General features: G+C 42.8%; 6 protein-coding genes across 6 annotated transcripts; 4 read left to right on the forward strand and 2 right to left on the reverse strand.

Moving 5' to 3' along the window:
- Positions 1–40: 40 nt before the first annotated feature.
- On the reverse strand, positions 41–2,084 carry MELLADRAFT_36957 (uncharacterized protein; the record flags this gene model as incomplete). Its single annotated transcript, XM_007411543.1, has 5 exons — positions 41–212; positions 287–849; positions 947–1,383; positions 1,468–1,954; positions 2,025–2,084. The coding sequence occupies 5 exons, from the start codon at positions 2,082–2,084 to the stop codon at positions 41–43; spliced, it is 1,719 nt and encodes a 572-aa protein (XP_007411605.1).
- Positions 2,085–3,799: 1,715 nt separating this feature from the next.
- Positions 3,800–4,755, forward strand: MELLADRAFT_88209 (uncharacterized protein; the record flags this gene model as incomplete). Its single annotated transcript, XM_007411423.1, has 3 exons — positions 3,800–3,826; positions 4,028–4,402; positions 4,477–4,755. 3 exons carry the CDS (start codon positions 3,800–3,802, stop codon positions 4,753–4,755), a joined length of 681 nt encoding a protein of 226 aa, XP_007411485.1.
- A 201-nt stretch (positions 4,756–4,956) lies between these two features.
- On the reverse strand, positions 4,957–5,349 carry MELLADRAFT_107795 (uncharacterized protein; the record flags this gene model as incomplete). Its single annotated transcript, XM_007411542.1, has 2 exons — positions 4,957–5,004; positions 5,080–5,349. 2 exons carry the CDS (start codon positions 5,347–5,349, stop codon positions 4,957–4,959), a joined length of 318 nt encoding a protein of 105 aa, XP_007411604.1.
- Positions 5,350–5,780: 431 nt separating this feature from the next.
- Positions 5,781–7,062, forward strand: MELLADRAFT_36936 (uncharacterized protein; the record flags this gene model as incomplete). The annotated part of the gene is made up of 4 exons (XM_007411424.1): positions 5,781–6,043; positions 6,200–6,451; positions 6,663–6,804; positions 6,883–7,062. 4 exons carry the CDS (start codon positions 5,781–5,783, stop codon positions 7,060–7,062), a joined length of 837 nt encoding a protein of 278 aa, XP_007411486.1.
- Positions 7,063–7,729: 667 nt separating this feature from the next.
- MELLADRAFT_116882 (uncharacterized protein) lies at positions 7,730–9,517 on the forward strand (the record flags this gene model as incomplete). The annotated part of the gene is made up of 3 exons (XM_007411425.1): positions 7,730–7,890; positions 7,967–8,909; positions 8,991–9,517. The coding sequence occupies 3 exons, from the start codon at positions 7,749–7,751 to the stop codon at positions 9,373–9,375; spliced, it is 1,470 nt and encodes a 489-aa protein (XP_007411487.1).
- Positions 9,518–10,969: 1,452 nt separating this feature from the next.
- On the forward strand, positions 10,970–12,427 carry MELLADRAFT_88213 (uncharacterized protein; the record flags this gene model as incomplete). The annotated part of the gene is made up of 3 exons (XM_007411426.1): positions 10,970–11,348; positions 11,453–12,300; positions 12,392–12,427. The coding sequence occupies 3 exons, from the start codon at positions 10,970–10,972 to the stop codon at positions 12,425–12,427; spliced, it is 1,263 nt and encodes a 420-aa protein (XP_007411488.1).
- Positions 12,428–18,319: the final 5,892 nt, after the last annotated feature.

Consider the following 18,319-nt stretch of genomic DNA (forward strand, 5'->3'; position numbering starts at 1 on the left):
CGATGTTGCCTTGGTTACGTTTGATCAAGACTAGATCCATCTAGTAGATGGGAGGCATCAAACAGATTGATTTCTGGTACTGATTACGCACGTGAATCACACAAAAAACACACAATCTTACCTCTCTAGCAATCATCTGACGGACTCCATATCGGGGAGCCGGAATATCTTGAGGACGTTTTCCCTCGTATTGAGTAAAGAGGTCAATGGGACTGGAAATAATATAATCATCGGTATCACTGGCGGCGCCATCTAAGAGATCCACGGAGTAAAGTATAATGCGTACGGGTCTAAGACAAATGACAACTGTCCATCTTCCCCTTTGTCGTGTATCAACTTCAGACCCAAGTCGAGCATAATATTGACTACTCGCATCATCACATCGCGCTCTTCGCGCCTAATCAGTTGCGAATTGACCGGTCTCAAGTCGGGTGAGATGATCCGCATCAAATGTGGTATCAGTTCGCTGATCACGACTTCTGTCATGAAAGATACTCTCATCAATGGCGGCATCGCTTGTCTGAAGGACGCTAAGAATTCTTGATGTGCAGCCGTCTTCAGAGACATCTCGTAGTCGATTCTCGGATATTCGGGAGCTGTATTCGAAATCTTGCCCATCAATTCGCGCCAAGCTGCAATTACGAATGGAAAATAGAACGTCATGCTGTAGCTTTGTTCGGATTTGATTTTAAGCTCAAGTCGATCGGAGAAGTTGAGCCACTCATGAACTGATTCATAAGTCGCCCACAAATCTGTAGGCCTTTTGGCTGACAGATAATATTCGAAACATCCTTGTATGATCCTATTGTGTTCTCCGCATGTTTCTATGTCCTGCACCAATTCCGAGAGCTGATGACCTGACCAGTTGCAAATCAACAGAAAGAACGATCAAATATAAGTTGGAAAACTCCTGGCTTCTCTTGATCAAGATGCGAGATCAGTATACAGAGGATGAATCCAAACCTGATTCTCCTTCCTTGGCCTTCTTTGGCAACTTGAACAGCTTGGATAAGATGCTTCGAACAGAAGTACCAACATCCTTCATCCCCACTATCGCAGCGCTTCTGATAGCTGATTCACTAGCAACACTAGACTGGCTCTGTACTGCTTGTAAAGTGTTCAGACAACTTCTCAAATCGCCAGAAGCGATTTTCACTAGGAATGTGAGATTTCGAAGATCAGCCTTCAATTTTTCCATGTCGCATATTGTCTGTAGTCTTTTGATGATGGTCATCGGAGTGGGTGTTGCGAATCGGATGATGCGGGCGATGGAGCGCAGTGGTCTCAGAGTTTGGGCATATAAATCATTGCAGATGCAGATGATGGGTCGTACGAGAGGTTTAATTTCAGCCTTTTTGCCTCTCGCTAATGGATACAAAAGTCCTCCATTCAGTTTGTGGGTCTTTCTCGATCAATGATCAGTATTTTGAAAGTAAGACGTACCCTTGAATGTCTTCACAGTGCTACCATCAGTGATCAGTTTCACAAGCGCCTTAACAAAGCCACCATCGCTACCCCCGGCCGCACCGTCAATCTCGTCAATAATCACGCATGTCGGACGGTTATCTTTGAAAGTCATTCCTCCTCCTTGGCGCGCACCAGAATCCAGAGTCCGAGTTTCTAAAGCGCTTTTGATTCGTTCGGTAACTACCTTGGTCGTCCTATCATCACTTGCATTGATCTCGACAATATCGTAACCAGCCTGTTGCGCAAGGACATGTGCCATCGTAGTCTTACCCAATCCTGGTGCTCCGCACAACAACAAGACTTTCTCTTGCGGTCGACCCAAAGGATCGGGAGTAAAATTGGTCGCTGGACCTTTGGCAGAAGCAGCAAAAGCGGCCTGAGCTGAACGCTTCTTGGCAACCTTTCGTCTAGAAGCTGCGCTGCGTTCATGTTTGAAAACGCATTGATCCCATTCTTTGAGCCAAGACATTGCGCTACGGAACACTCGCTTCATAGACGACAAAGTACAAAGATCTCAGCTATTGTGGAACTGAAGTAAGATAAGAATACAAACCTACCTCATCTCCTATCAAATCGATAAACTTTGTCGGTCTATACCTATCCGTCCACAGCGTCATTTGATGCGCAGACCGGGCTCCACCACGATGAGCTGTAGGCCTGAAAGAGACCACCAATATTCAACAAAAATCACTCTTGTGGAGCCATCAGGGAAGGTGGAAGGTATCAACTGACTCTGTGATTGGCCTGTTTCGCTTTTCCATCCGAATTTTATCCAACATCCGGTGGACAGGTTCGTCCAGTAATTCCAAACTTTGCTTCTGAAGCGCTCGCATTTTGTCACTTTCAGCATTTGATTGCTACTCCAAAGTGTAAAGGGGGCTAAATGAGTGGCTGAACCATGCAAGACAAAAATCATGATGTTAAAACAAATTTACCAGTATACGTGCAGGCTTTCTGCGTCTTGCTATACAAACCTGACGACCATCGAATGTGACAGCTGTGACAGGTGCAAGGGATGCCCACCGGGTTGATATATCAGGATTCAGTGTCGTGCCTGAGCTTGACGCCACAGTGTGTTCAGCTGATAACATTGAGATATTGGGCTGTTCGCTCGTGGCTGAAGACTCCTCTTGAAGGATGGGGCCGCTTGGGATCTGAGACACACCCAAGTCTGGATCGGAGGGGCCAGAATCACGCGTCGCTGGGTCGGAAACAGAATTTGCGCCGCTTGAGAAGATTTGATTCGTTGCGGTATGTGCTTCTAAAGGAACAGCCACTTGAGGGTGCTCGGGTGGATTCGAATGTAATATTTCTTTGAACTCATCCTCCATCTCCAAGTCATTAAGCTGATCCTCATCAGGCGCGACAGCAGCTGAATTGGATTTTGTCGATGTGGTAATTTCGTGATTTGATACAGCATCCGTTGCTTGCAAATAATCAAACTCGTCTTCAAGTTCTAATTCTAGTTCATCTTCATCTTCGGAGGCAAGTTTTTGTTTCTTGGTATGTAGGGGATCTCCTTCGATCGCGTCGTCTGCGCCTTGATCGTTTGGTTGGATAACATGAGCTGGCAAGACCTGTTGGGTAGCTATTGATCGCAGGTATGCAGTCCGAGAAGAAGCATTGTCTGATGGTCTCTCGAAGTCTGGTGATACACGCGAATCATCTTGGTAGAAGCCGAAATCTTCCTCCAGCTCAAAGTCATCACCGGTCGCCCTCATTGCTTCAGCAGCGTCACCATCGATATCACCGTCTTGAGCCACCTCGCGTGCTTGGCTTGCCTGAAAAAAATTAGATTGCGAAATGTGTGACGGTGTACGGCTGAAAGCTCTCACTGGCCCAGGGTTCAGGAAGTCATCGTCGAATTCTAGCACTGTCTCTTTGATTTGGGGAACACACCACGTGGAAGAATTCCGAGTCAATCTACTAGTTCTGGCGAATCTATTTCATGGAATTGGTACTCACCCTCGTCGTTCGCCATCACAAATGTCGACCTTTGTCTGGAGACGCGTTGATCAGTGGCTCGATGCTGTGAAGTGTGGCACTGGCATTGGTACCGAGCGGACTAGGGACATGGCATGCCCGTTTATTCGGCGTGCGCTTGTATGTGTAGGCGGCCCCCTTGGCGTTCAGTGGGAACCACTTGAACAAGAACCTATGGCCAACTTTCACGATTGCATAGCACCAGACTCTACCCAAAATGTATTGGCCTTTGGGGAATACCTGAACAACGCAATCCAGATTCCACAATGCTTTCGATCATTTTTTTGATTTTAAAGCCAAGGGTTGTACATGAAAGAAGCTCGCGATGCGGACGCGCCGTGTGCGCTGCATGCATCACGCTGAGGGGCACCGAAACGTATGTACTTTGGATATGTAACGAATCATGTGATTTTTTAAAATTTAGCCTTCCCGCGCAACGGGGTAGAGTTGAAGAGGTTCGCTCCAACTTCTTTTCAAGACCAATGGAGGTAAAGCATTCCTGAACGAAGTTATCGCCGTCCCTCAATCGATGTCGACCCACTGATCCAATGGCTTCCTTGACCTTAAGCACCACTAGGTCATCAACCCTCGCCTCGCTCATCTTTCAGCTTTCGAAACTTTGGAATTGATTCGAGCCTTGCAAGCTTCCCAGGAACAAGCGCGTGCTGATTTCGAAGCTGATGTCGAGGATGTGAACTCAGCTCAGACCTTCAGTCACGCGGATCGACTTCACCACAGCCCTGAAAATGTTCAAGAGCTGATTTATCCCTTCGTTCAACATTTCGAGTCTTCTTATGTTCCTCAGTCAAGACAATCCGAAAAATTAATCGCAGATCTACTCAATGCTCTCAAGCCGTTTTCTCAGATCGGTGGAAGACCAAACGGTTTGACCAAGGCCGAGCGCCTTCAGATATGTGATGTTGGGCCGTCGATAGCCGTTGAATTTTACTTGGTAGCCTGCTTATGCTTGTTCATACAAACTGAATACAATACTGATGATGGCATCACTCTGAAATTTCGAGCTAGATTGTTGAAGAATGCGATTTCAGATTTTCAGAAGCAGAAGTCGATGAAATCCTCTCGATTGTGCGTGCTCATCTCTCAACCAACCGACAAGTCACAAATGGAACTCAAGTGAACGGGGATTCACATCACGAACATGGTGATCATATGATGAATGGATTTGACCAGGATGAGTACATGGAACCTAACCTCGGTGATGTTGATGACGATGACGCCTTAGTTGCTGAGGCTCGCGAAGGCGGACCAGCACCAGATCAAGAATTAGATGAGGTGCCGGATTGACGACTTTGCAAATAATCCACCATGCATACCCTTCCAAAATTGTATATGTTTCTCTCACCTGACCATAACCATTTGAGATGTCTTGAACCACTCAATACGAGATACGAGTGACCGCGCTGGTAAAGCTGGCTGTTTTATTGAGAAGAGCTATTTTTACAACATCTTGACCGCCAATTGGCCACACAAACCGCTACCAGTTTTTTAGAAGTCCAGCAATACGCCCGGCGCAACTTTCTGTAGATGTCTCACCTATCCATTCATGACGAAGAGATGAATGAGTGAAACTGACGGAGTGTCAAAAGCATGTCCCAGTTGCAAACTCACCTCGATCAAGTACTCTGAATCCGTTTCATCTTTGTCTTTAGAGTTTCCCTTGTCTTCTGATCCTCCTGCCGCTTCGTTTGCTCGATGAATTAATTCGATTGTGAAGAGTCTGAGGTATTCAACACTCAGATGAAGAGCAGCATCGTTGATTTTTGGAGGGGGTTCAGAAGTAGCTTCCAAGGAGGACAATCGATCAGCTGTCCAAGTCTGTTTGAAAATCTCGTGAATTGTGGCCTGGCTCCATGATGATAATGAGGGAGAATGATACATAGGTCAATCTGATGATCAAGTACGCGCTCCATCATCACGTCCACTTTGAGAGCGCGTCGTCTGTACCTTCTTGAACCGGGGAGCGTTTTCCTGAGTCGACATTGGGAATTTGAATGTATGGAGGAGGGCGCTATCGTCTTGATAGACAAGCCGTATGTGACTGAGAGGTTCAAGCTTGCTTCAAGTCCAACGCATACAAGTCCATCTCTCCAAAGGCAGCTTGATATCGAAGATCTCAGAAACGCACGGGGCCTGCTTGACACACGGATACCCTGAGACAGAGGGTCGGTGCGTCGACCGGATGAGATACCCGGGAGGGACTCGGAGCTTCTTCATGGATTGCAACTTGAAGTTGCAAGTCGTTCGTATTTAGTCGTTCATGCACCCCAATTCAAATCTTCATCGACCTACCTTTACTCACAACAAACCAGATGGGCCTCTTACCAACCTCAGTATCACATTCAAATCCAGCTATACCTCTTCCTCGATCTAATTCGCCGGCTGCGGGTGGTTCCTACGCTCATCACGGACATGCTACGTCATCAGCTGCGCTTAGCTCAGGTCGATCGAAAGGAGGTTTTGAAAAGATGAGGAAGATGCTTGGAAAGCTAGTGAGGCCTAGTCGATGGCCAACCATGGATTTCGAATTGGCAGCGTGGCAGATGACTTATCTTTGTGTGGCTCCTCGGAGAGTGTGCGTTCAATTCCACGTCTGTTACAATCGTCTTCAGCTTAATCGTGGGTCTGATCAGGAAATGAAGAAAGAAGAAAAAGATCTATTGTGATAGAAATGAGATAAGGTTAATTGAAATCATATTTGAAACCTCAATGCTACTGCTTTGTCTCATAGGTATCGGAATGTATATTATCACAAACAAACCAAAAACACTTGGGCACGAGATGACCCAGCAATCTTGATCATGATGATCGGCTTTCTCTCTTCGGCGGCTGTACTTTGGACAAGTCTATATCTCCACTCTTTCAGTCCTATCGCATGGGCTGGTCTGGCACTCAAGATGGTTTTCAGGGACTTCATCGCCAGTGGATTGATCATTAGCACCCTTTTGTGGTCAGTAATTCTGGCCAGACTTACATTTGAGTTGTGCTCAATTCTCAAGCTACTATGAACAACTCATACTTTTTCTATATGCTTGAATTCGCAGGGCAGCATCCAATAAGTTTCTTACACATTCCTCACATACACATGCCACAGATCAACACGTAGAATGGTAAGCTTGCAAGCTTGCAAACTGGGCATTTCCTTGATTACACGACACTCTAGCTGATTTTCATTTGTTTGCTGACTTTAACAGGCAGTATTCATTTGATGTCCACACCAATTCCTTCTTCCCCCTTTTCCTCAATTTATATCTCGCTCAACTTATTTTGGCACCCGTAGTGACGAGGAATAATTGGGTGTGTCTATGGGTGGGAAATTCATTGTACTTGGTGGCGGTGAGCATACAGTTTCTTGTCCATTTCAGAACGATGTATCTGGTTTTTGTTGCATTTGCTGACTCCATCGTACCGCAGGCTACGCAATACGTCTACATCACCTACCTCGGCTATAATGCACTTCCTTTTCTGATTAGGTCTGAATTGCTACTGTTCCCTATTGTCTTATTCTTAACACTCTATGTCGTTAGCTTACTGGGCTTTAACCTCAGTAAACATCTTCTCGAAGCATATTTTTCAGGTCTCAACTCATCATGATCATCAAACTAGCTTGGTTTTTTTGTTTGAAAATTTTCTCAATATATAGCATGTCAGGATAGTTTTTTCGAATGGAAAAAGTGTGCTCAAATCAATATCTGCCCTTTCCGCCATCAGCATTCACCTAAAATTTGGCTGTATTGTGCAGTATATACACTGGTCATCAGAGAGTCGAGGGAGGTTGTTCGTCCAACGCCTGCCGGAAACCTATGTATTTTTATTGCTTTCCTTTGCTCCTCGCAGCTTGCAGTCATGTAATGATGATGTCTCCTGTTGACTATTACACTGGGTCGCAGGGTTTATATATCATTCAGTTTCAATGACATCAAAATAATCAAGTTACATTTGTATTTAAGCTGTGAACAGAGGAACTTTGATAACATCTTAAAGCTATTCACAAGCCAGCACTGATGCCTTTCAACATTTTAGAGAACCTGTTCATCGCAGGTACTACATATTTTAGAACACGCTTTTTCCTCAATGAGTTTGGCCAGTAAAAGTACTTTTTAAAAGAAAGAGAATGGGTGAATGAGAATCCGGCGATTTGCCAGCTGCCTCCGGGTCACTGGACCTACACATAGACCGGACGACAGCTGTCTTGAACCCGATCCGATTTGAGCTACCCGGATTGATTTATAGAGTTGAACTTCGTCAGCTCGCCTCGATCGACGCATGACCACCTCAACATGAACTGTTCTCAGCGATCGCTTCCTCTCATTTGGAATACTCTTCGTACTAATCCCTCTGGGTCGAAAACACCAATCAATCTACGAGCCTTCCTGTCACCGCCATGCCGTTGTTACTCACCACTGCCAGTTCGGCCCGTTGGTAATGAAGAGTTCAATTATCATTTTCCTTCGATGACGCCTAATCATATTGACATTTTGCCAATCGATGGCGATAGGTCTTCGCTCCAGTCGCTCTCCGAAGCGTAACCATCCGACGCAGCCTTTTCCAACGACACCAACAGCCCTCAAAGCACCTGATATCAACGCACCTAATCCCTCATTTCCTTGGACAGATTACGATGCACTTCCATCCACTGGCTCGGTATCTCGTTCCGACTGGGTTGACGTACCATCCAATCCCTCCGGCTTCATTCAATCCTCACATCCAGCCGCGAGCCTACTAGCACAGCCTGCGCTAGTAGTTGTACGACAGCTTGAAATGCTTAATCTGTTCGTTGGTTTCGAGCAAGCAAATCGATATCGAATCTTGAATCCCGCGGGCGAAACGGTCGGGTTTCTAGCTGAAGAGAACTCTGGATTCACTGGAACTCTCTTACGTCAAATAGCGGGAACACATCGTGCCTTTCAAGCTAGCATTTTGGCGGTCGATGGAACGGAGCTACTGAGGATTAGACGTCCATTTAGTTTCATCAATTCTCGTATCTCGATCGAGTGTCCTCATCGACAAAAGGTAATTGGTGAAGCTCAACAAGAGTTTCATATCTGGCGACGTAAATATGGTCTCTTTACAACAAGTTCTGATAAGATAGGGGAAGAGACAGCATTTGAACAATTTGCAAAGATTGATGCTGGGTTACTTTCATGGGAATTTTTCGCTCAGGATGCTGATGGGAAATTGATGGGAAGTGTGAGTCGAAACTTTGCTGGATTTGGACGTGAGATTTTCACCGATACAGGTCAATATGTGATACGATTTGAAGCAGTTGAAGAGGAATTGAAACAATTAGATCAAATTGCTAAAACCCCTAAGGATTCAATAACTGCCCAAGCTGCACCTGTAGCTGAATCTCACCTTGCACAAGTGCCTAGTCGGGAGGTTCATTCAACAGGTTTGACATTAGATCAACGGGCTGTTATGTTGGCCACAGCAGTTTCAATGTACGAGGTCTCTATTTGTTTAACTGGCGTACCATATCTCCCACATATTGATTTGGTGTTGATTTTTCTTCATCTATTCAGTGACTTTGACTATTTCACCCGATCACGCGGAGGAGGATTGATGCCTCCCATGTTCTTTGGTGGTAGTTCCGATGAACTTCAATCAGGAGGAGCTACAAGTGGAACAACAGCTACAGGGCCAGATCCACTCACCACTGGTGTAGGCGTTGGTGTGATGGACGGAATGTTATCTCAAGCTGGCCAAGGTCGCGCACCCGAGCTTGATTCAGAATCTAGCGCTCATGACGAGAAACAAATCAGGCACGACGACAGTGCAGATATAGTTGATAATACACCTCCTGGTTGGAGTGAGACGCCTATTGATGAAGTTTGGGTCGAAGAAGAACTTGAAGATCCTTGGAGTGCTTCAAATGAGAAAGAAGAGAACGATTGGGATGAATGGTGATGATGTGAATTAGGATTAGGAATGCAATTCGAATTTCATTTGCGATCTTTCCTTCATGTAGATTCATTATTTTCTTACTGTTCTTTCTCACTCCAAGCGTTTCAAAGATGTAAAGATGGTTTGAGTTTTCGTTCGAGTGTACAATATTCACTCTTCTTCATATATCAAACCCACTTACCAAGGTGATATGATAAATACTCATACCAGTCAACGAGGAGAGAAGGAGGAAGCAAATTAAGTCATTAGCCTATCTCGTTGAACGTGGGATTCTTGCACTTTATCATCTTCAGTTATGGTCACCGTACCCGATTTTTTTGTGAAGCGTTGTTTGAAGGTTTTGTAGATCCTTTCCCAAGATTGTAGCCGAAACAATCTAGAATGCCCTATCTATCCAATGGATAAGAGTCCATATTGCATGCATTTGGACCCTGGATGATCAGATGCAAGAACCAATGATGTAAGGTATTCCTCGATTTGCCTGTACTGAACAAGAGACGAGTAAAGCGTGGCCACTGACTCGTCACTGCCAAAAAAACAATCTTTAACTTGATTGCTAATCTGACGTATCTCCCCACAGCTTAATTCACAATATGGATGTCTCCAAAGGTCAAATATCGGAATTGTGTGGACATTTGTCGATCCTACTTTGTTATGAATATCTTCATCACACTTGCACAAAGTGTTCCAAAGTGTAAACTATCACTTTACTTCTCAGAAAGATAGGTTGGACTGAGAACTCCATCATGCATGCGTAGGAATTGTTTGCACCGCAAGCTAACCGGAGCATTTCCGTACAACCCATGATAGATTCCATTGGCTCCTCTCTCAAACTGTGAAGGGAAGTTATATTTGAATGCTCGCAGTGTTCACTGCTTTCCACGTCCTTTCCCTTATTCAGTGCATATCATCCTCGAAGTGATTGTTACCCAACAATTGTTAGAATCAGATTAGCTTTGAAGTTGAGAACCAAGAATGAACATCAATCAATACAACCTTTTTGACCTTGAATCAGGCCATTATGCAATGTTGGTGTTTTGTTACCCACACCTCTACCATGAACCATTTTGACATGGGTGAGGAGCAAGGTCTGAAAGCGGAGCCCAATCCAAAATCTAACCATTTGGATTCGCACCCTTTTCAACACGAGACAGCTAATTTACAAAAGCATTTTGATCAACTTTGTGAAAACTCAGGACAGCGCCGAGCAATTTATGGAAGAGACCCATTGGACACAGGGTCTTATTTGATGGGTGTTCTTGTCATCCAGTCTACATGTCTTCAACTCACCAAGCTCCTCCCCCATGCTCGACGACTCGTGAGGGGCGGGAGGATGGGTTTAAGTCTATGTTACTCATACCGTCAGGGTCTGTCAGGACTCAGCATCGACCTGGCAGAAAAGCTGTAAAAACCTTGTACGCAGTAAACCTAGTATGAAGTGGTAACTGATACTATGATAGGTCAAAAGACAATACAAAAGACCTGGACAACAATCTGCGAAGAAGTATCCATATCAAAAACTTCTACAAATTCGCAAGAAGAAACCGAATCCATTGGTTTTTAAACATACGGGAAGAAAAACGAAACAGAAGATACGATGGACGACTTGAAAAGATTACCATTGAATATCATCAATCAAATTTTGCAATACTTTGTAAAACAATTTGACCGAAATTATGGTTGCAATAGCTCACTCGTCGACCCTGATTTGACGCCTTTGTTTTACAAGGAATTACTCGGATTACGATTGGTTTCGAAGACATGGTCTAAAGCTGTTGTACCATTTTATTTCAACAAGATTCATATAGATGATTCAAGAGATGCAAAAGTATTTTTAGATGATTGGAATGATACTTTATTGGGAGCTCGTGGTTCTCTTCCCGTTGGAGGACTGTGCATCAAAAAACTTTGGTATTCAGAAGAATCAACCAAAGATGACGACAAAGATGAGGGGGGAGAAAAAGAGGAAGATGCTGGTAAGTTGACAAAAAAAGACGGTGGCTCGGGTTCACACTTGACCTTTTGTGTGAGTATGTTGAAGGGTTGACTAGATTCCTTGTTTTTGTTTTTTGGCCTACAGAAGAATCAATTCCAGTTTCGATGGGACAAGTGTCAAGATTAATCAGTTTATTTGGTAGCGACCTAAAGACTTTGGATATCACCTTTGTCCGTTCAATGGGAGTTTCATCAGATTTCATTGAAGCTATCAAGACTATGAAAGATTTGAGATCATTAAGAATCTCATTCAATTACAAACATTCAAAATCTGGAACTTATGATTTAAGTTCAATATCAAAATTATTATCATCAATACCCAAACTAGAAAATTTAACATTTCATTATGATTCCTTGGATAATTTAGAGTTAGAACCTCCAGCTTTATCGAATTTACGATTATTTTCATTTACGTATGAATCCGAAACAAAAGGACTTTCTCATATTATGAAAACTTCAAAAGATTCTCTGAAAATTATTGAACTTTTTTCTTCTACTGAAGATCCTGAAGGATTAGGTGAAGTCTTTGAACCTATCAAAGATACATTAGAAGGTCTATTCACCGTCTGTTTTTGTGAACAGCTTTATACTGATGTTACCAAGTTGGATTTTCCGAAATTAAGAGTGCTGAGAACTGAAGATGGTGCTGACTGCTTTGTGGGATCGATTTATTGGTTAGAAGTTCCAATGTTAAAACATGTTAGAACACTTGTGACAGACTTACACTTTAGTGAAGATTATTGGGAAAAGGCTTTAAAAGATGCTGGTAAGGATGCTTTGAAGGAAGTACCAAATTTTAAACACATCGTTTTTACTAGGGATCGATATCTCAAACGAGAAGGAAAAGAGATCAATCCAGCATTGGTTGAAGATTTTAAATCTCGTGGGGTTCAATGTCATGTCATGGATGAAATGACCTGTGATGAAATTATGGTCCGTATATTTTTTTATATCACATATGAAGAATTTTGAGAGTAACTTTTTCCTGAACGAATACTGATTTATTTCTTTGCTCCACTCTCAGGAATTGGATTATAAACTCAATGGACCCATGAATTAGATCATGAGTTTGACTTATGGATCCACTTTTTCAAGAGCTGTGTATGACACTTCAAAAATTAGGGTTTCTTGAATATAACACGTGATTACGACAATACTTTTTGAGCATCTTTGTGTGAGCTATGACGCTTGATGCCAGATTTAGGGATGAGCGAATTCATGTTCAGCATTGGTTGACTTATCAAAATCAAGATTGAACTTCCTCATCTGTGATCTTTGCAAAATACTTGACAATTATGAGTTTCTCGGGCAGATAAGATCATTGCGAGCATGATTTTTGAGTCTCTTTATTTGAGCTATCTTGAGCTATCAGATTTCAGTTCATGCTAGATTTTCAAATCCGGAAATGTGTGAATTCCAAATGATGAGGTTATATTCGAATCAGTTTGTCATCTCGATAGATCAACTTGGATTTATACACCACGGGGCACCTGGCACGTGAGATTCACTTGAAAAAGGTCTCTGCCACCAAATCACAAGCTGTCCACAGTGTAATACCCATTCTGAGTTACATGTGACAACCAGTGTGAGTAGCTAAAGTGTGATGGCTCACCCGTTCATGGGGTGAGCGATCATACCTCATAGCCAGGTGAGATGGCTCACAACACCAAAAAATGTCAGCCTGAATGGCTTGTGACCACAGTACTCTTTCAGCCTCATCATGGCTCAATAACCAGGCCATTTGTACAGGGTTACTCACAAAAGAAATCAACTGTTCATGATTACGTGCATACAGTATGCTTGTAATAGAAAAAATAAATGGAAACATTGCGAAAATTGAAAAAAGACTAATGGAGGTCCTGGGTGATTTGTCTATAGTATCTAAATACATACAGTATGCTGACAAGATGATTATTGATAATTTTGGCTGGCACAATGATGATGGTTTTGAAGGGAGGCAGATGTCAAGGTATGCTAAGGCTATCTATGCTACCTACACCTTCATCATCATTGTACCGGCCTGCAAAAATCATTTACCGTGTTTATCCTTTGCAGAAAGAACATGATTCACGTGCAGTAGAGAGTAGTATTTAATCGGTCTTGAAGGTGTGAGTTGTCTGAAAGTGGTTACCTTGATGGGGGGTAAGCAATAGCACCAATCATTAAGTAGCACAAAATTGAACATTAGCTTATCATCAATACAAACAAGCACTCATATCAAAGGCGAAACAGAATTTAAAACGGGATAAACTTACGATTACATGAAGTGTTTGGAGATGAGAACCACATGATTGATAAATTGATACAAAAACATGAACAAAAACCCCCTTTAGTATTGAATGTTCATATTAAACTAGATCATTAGGAAGCACAAAACAGAATATGAGCTTACTATCAATACAAATAAGCATGACAATCAACGGTGAAAAGGAAATTTAGGGGGGGAAACTTACACTTACGTGGAGTGTTTGAAGATGAGAACAAAGCGATCGATAAATTGATGAAAAACATGAACAAAAGAACGCACATTAGTATTGAATTTGGGTGAAAATGACAAGTGAAAAGGATAGAAAGTTGGAAACTTACCACAGACATGCAACCCACTAGACAATTGATAAAGCTCAGCATACTGGTAAATCGATTAGGTGAAGCGAGTCAAATACCAAGGCCAGAGAGAGTTTCATCAATTTGTAAGGAGCGGGTTATCTTGATCTAAATGTACTGGTAGCTGTACTTCCAGAACGTTCAGTGGACTTACTGTTGGAATAGTCACGACGTCATTACCTGAACATCGCTGTAGCACAAAACAGAATATGAGCTTACTATCAATACAAATAAGCATGACAATCAACGGTGAAAAGGAAATTTAGGGGGGGAAACTTACACTTACGTGGAGTGTTTGAAGATGAGAACAAAGCGATCGATAAATTGATGAAAGAAAAACATGAACAAAAGAACGCACATTAGTATTGAATTTGGGTGAAAATGACAAGTGAAAAGGATAGAAAGTTGGAAACTTACCACAGACATGCAACCCACTAGACAATTGATAAAGCTCAGCATACTGGTAAATCGATTAGGTGAAGCGAGTCAAATACCAAGGCCAGAGAGAGTTTCATCAATTTGTAAGGAGCGGGTTATCTTGATCTAAATGTACTGGTAGCTGTACTTCCAGAACGTTCAGTGGACTTACCAGCAGCTATGACGGTGGCGGCTGTTGCTGTGCGCTTGGCTTGTTCTTTTTCTCAGTCGCGTTGTTGAAAACGATGTTTAGATTTCTTGGATTTGAAACAAGATCGAGCTGATTCTTGACCGTACACGGTTTCTGATATGTCACATCTGTGAACAAACCTGTTACATACACACGATCCCGAACTTCTCACTGAAGTCTGGAAACCAAACTCACAACTCCCACTTTGATCGAATCAATATAGTCAAGAACCAATTTATTGGAGTGAAATCACAAGGATGTTATGAAGCGCCAGCGGGACGATCTTACGCGTAAGGCTCATATGGACTTGAAAGCTTCAACATTAGATGGAAAAGTTGGATTGTTAAGAGATGGCTTTCTTACCAATGAATCAAGTAAGATTCTTTATAATGGGTATTGGTTTAGTCACCTCGATTTTCAATGGCAATTATCTTCACCACAACACTTCTCTTATTTACCTCTGATCATCCCTAGCTTGCTTATCTTGATTTCATGTCTAGTAAGTCATTGTCTTGTTGTTTTATGTCATCTTCTGAGTTTGATGCTGATGCACTTGTTACGTTGTTTGTTTGAACTATTGATCGATATTTTAGGATCTTCACCCGATCATGAAGGATTATAGGTCTTGTATACTTAACAATCAGACAGTTTCAATCAACTCATTTTTTTTGAAGGTTGTTATGTAATAATTTAATTTGATTGAGACACTTAGATCCAAAATATGTAATGATGTCTTAGATAATCAACTTCTCTCTATCTTCTTTGATTTGATTTGTACTGATATTGATTTGTGAATTTCTTTTAATCATTTATGCATTGTTATGTGAGTATAGTCTTCATGGTCTAGAGATGAAGTCTTGGAGTGAGGGAGATGTGAATAAACAGTTCTATCAAAACAATTTGTATATAAGAAAAGTGGTGTATTGGTTTTTTTTGAATTTTCTTTTGATATTTGCAAAAGAAAAGAAATGTAATTGATTATGAGAATTATTAAGTGTGAAGTTGGGCCTGATAATGAAACACAAAAATAGAGGTCAGCTCAGTGAGAGCTTTTACTCACTACAATGCGGCCTGAATCACGTGCTGAGCACCTGATCTAAATTCAATCGCCTGCTGAGCACCTGGCTGGTTAGCTCACATGCCAGCGAGGTGCTCACCAGGCAAATCAGCTTGTATCACCGGCACGCAAGCTAAATCACATGCTGAGCAACTCGCTGGCAGGTCGCACTCGGACCAACCAGCTCACCCACTGATTGGCTGGTAAACTATGCCATGCCAATGTGGTCTTTTCCTCAACGTGTAGAGCAGGTGACAAGCATTGGGTGAGGGCCATGTAGCCACACTCACACTGCTTTCACCTGGTCTACACAACCACTCGGTGTGGTCATACCCAACTTATATTTCACATGGTCCCAGTTCAAAGTCGCCCTGTGGTGTATGTGCCAAGATCTGCTCAAAAGTCATTTGATCCTTGATATGACACTGTAACCTGTGAACCGCCGAAGATTTCAACAACGCTTCATTATATAAGATTGGTGCTTTCATTGAACTTTTTTCTGCTCACGATGATCCTGGATGTTTGGGCAGTTTGTGAGCATGTCAAAAATGCATCAGGAGAGCCAATGTGCAAAATAAGTGCTTAGAGGTATGTTGAACATCTTTGCTTAAACTATCAAGGTGACTGCAAGAATTCCAAATTTTGGGATGGATGAATTCATATGAAGTTAACTTGAACACACATTTTTGATCTGAAACAGAGAAGTGAAAACTCCATTCCAAAAAAAAATGTTCATTCCAAGATTGTCGAGATGTTTATCGGCTAGGTACTATCAGAGATGATGCATTAGCACCCCCACAATGTGCGTATGATTTTACCCTTCAAAAAATTCACCCCGTTTCAGCTGTCAAGCCTCTTTCTCTCCTAAAAAAATTGAACCACCAGGACCTTGACCAGACAAAAACACAAGCGGATCCTATGTCAATTGAACCTATGACTCACCTTGCAACTGCCACAGCAGTTTTGTTGATCCCAGAACACCTCTCACCTGGACATATGGAGCCCGTGAGGGACGCTAGGGATCTTGATAAGGCGGTGTGTATCAGGGACGATGCGCTAGCACCCCCGCAATGTGAGTGTGATACTTCTTCCCTTCCAATACCTAAACTTGAGCAAGCTGGCCAGCAGGATTCTCTCCCAATTTGCCCAGATGTAGAGATCCACGCGGCGAAGACTTCTTGGTCAACATCCGCAAGACTGGCTGCCGAAGTGAAGAAGAATGAAGCCCCGAAATCTGTCAAACACCTCGTACCCTCGCAGTACCACCGACACCTCCACCTGTTTGTTAAATCTCAAGCTCAGAGACTCCCTCCTAGACGATGTTACAACTTTAAGGTCAAATTGATCCCTGGAGCTCAATCTCAGGCTAGCTATGTCATACCATTGTCACCCGCAGAGAACAAAGCACTAGATGAACTGATAAACACAGGACTTACCAATGGTACCATTTGCCGTACGACATCACCATGGGCTGCACCAGTACTGTTCACTGGAAAAAAAGACAGTAATCTACGACCGTGCTTTGACTACTGCAAGCTCAATGCGCTAACGGTCAAGAACAAGTACCCACTGCCCTTGACAATGGACCTAGTGGACAGCCTGTCAGACGCCAACAAGTTCACTAAGCTAGATCTACATAATGCTTACAGTAACCTGCGCGTTGCTGAAGGCGATGAAGATAAGTTGGCTTTTGTATGCCGTGCAGGACAATTCACACTGTTGACTATGCCATTTGGCCCAACGGGAGCGGTCAGATATTTCCAATATTTCATGCAGGATAACCTTGTGGGAAATATCGGGAAAGACGTAGCAGTTTTCTTAGATGATACCATGATTTACACCAAGAAAGGCAAAAAACATGAAGCTGCGGTCAACAGTGTGCTGGACATTTTCGACAAACATCAACTTTGGCTGGAACCCAAAAAATGTGAGTTTTCAAAGAAGGAAGTTGAATATTTAGGCCTTATCATATCACAAAATCAGGTCAAAATTGACCCAACAAAAGTCAAAGCAGTGTTTGATTGGCCAGAACCCAGGAATGTCACGGAATTACAACAATTCATCAGATTTTCTAATTTCTACCAACGGTTTATTGGTCACTTTTCTGCTACAAAACGTTCCCTGCACGACCTGACAAAGAACAAGACACCTTTCATTTGGGAATCAAAGTGTAGAGAAGCATTCAACGACCTGAAGAAATCATTCAGCACAGCCCCTGTCCTGAAAATTGCTGATCCTTATAGGCCATTCCTACTTGAATGTGATTGCTCTGATTTTGCATTAGGAGCAGTCTTATCTCAAAAATGTGAAAACAATGACCAGATACACCCGGGGGCCTTTTTTTCACAATCTTTGGTCCAAGCGGAGAGGAATCATGAGATTTTCAACAAAGAACTTCTTGCCATTGTTGCTTCATTCAAAGAATGGAGACATTACCTTGAAGGCAACCCCAACAGGCTCAAGGTTTTTGTGTACATGGACCATCAAAACCTAGAGTCCTTCATGACCACAAAACAACTGACTTGACAACAGGCACACTGGGCCAAAACTGTAGGATGCTTTGATTTCACCATCAAGTTTTGGCCAGGCCACATGAATGCAAAATCTGATGCTCTGTCCAGAAGGCCCAATTTAGCCCCCACGCAAGAAGAGAAGCTCACATTTGGCCAACTCCTCAGACCAGA

The sequence above is a fragment of the Melampsora larici-populina genome (assembly GCF_000204055.1).
Source record: "Melampsora larici-populina 98AG31 unplaced genomic scaffold MELLAscaffold_25, whole genome shotgun sequence".
Taxonomy (NCBI): domain Eukaryota; kingdom Fungi; phylum Basidiomycota; class Pucciniomycetes; order Pucciniales; family Melampsoraceae; genus Melampsora; species Melampsora laricis-populina.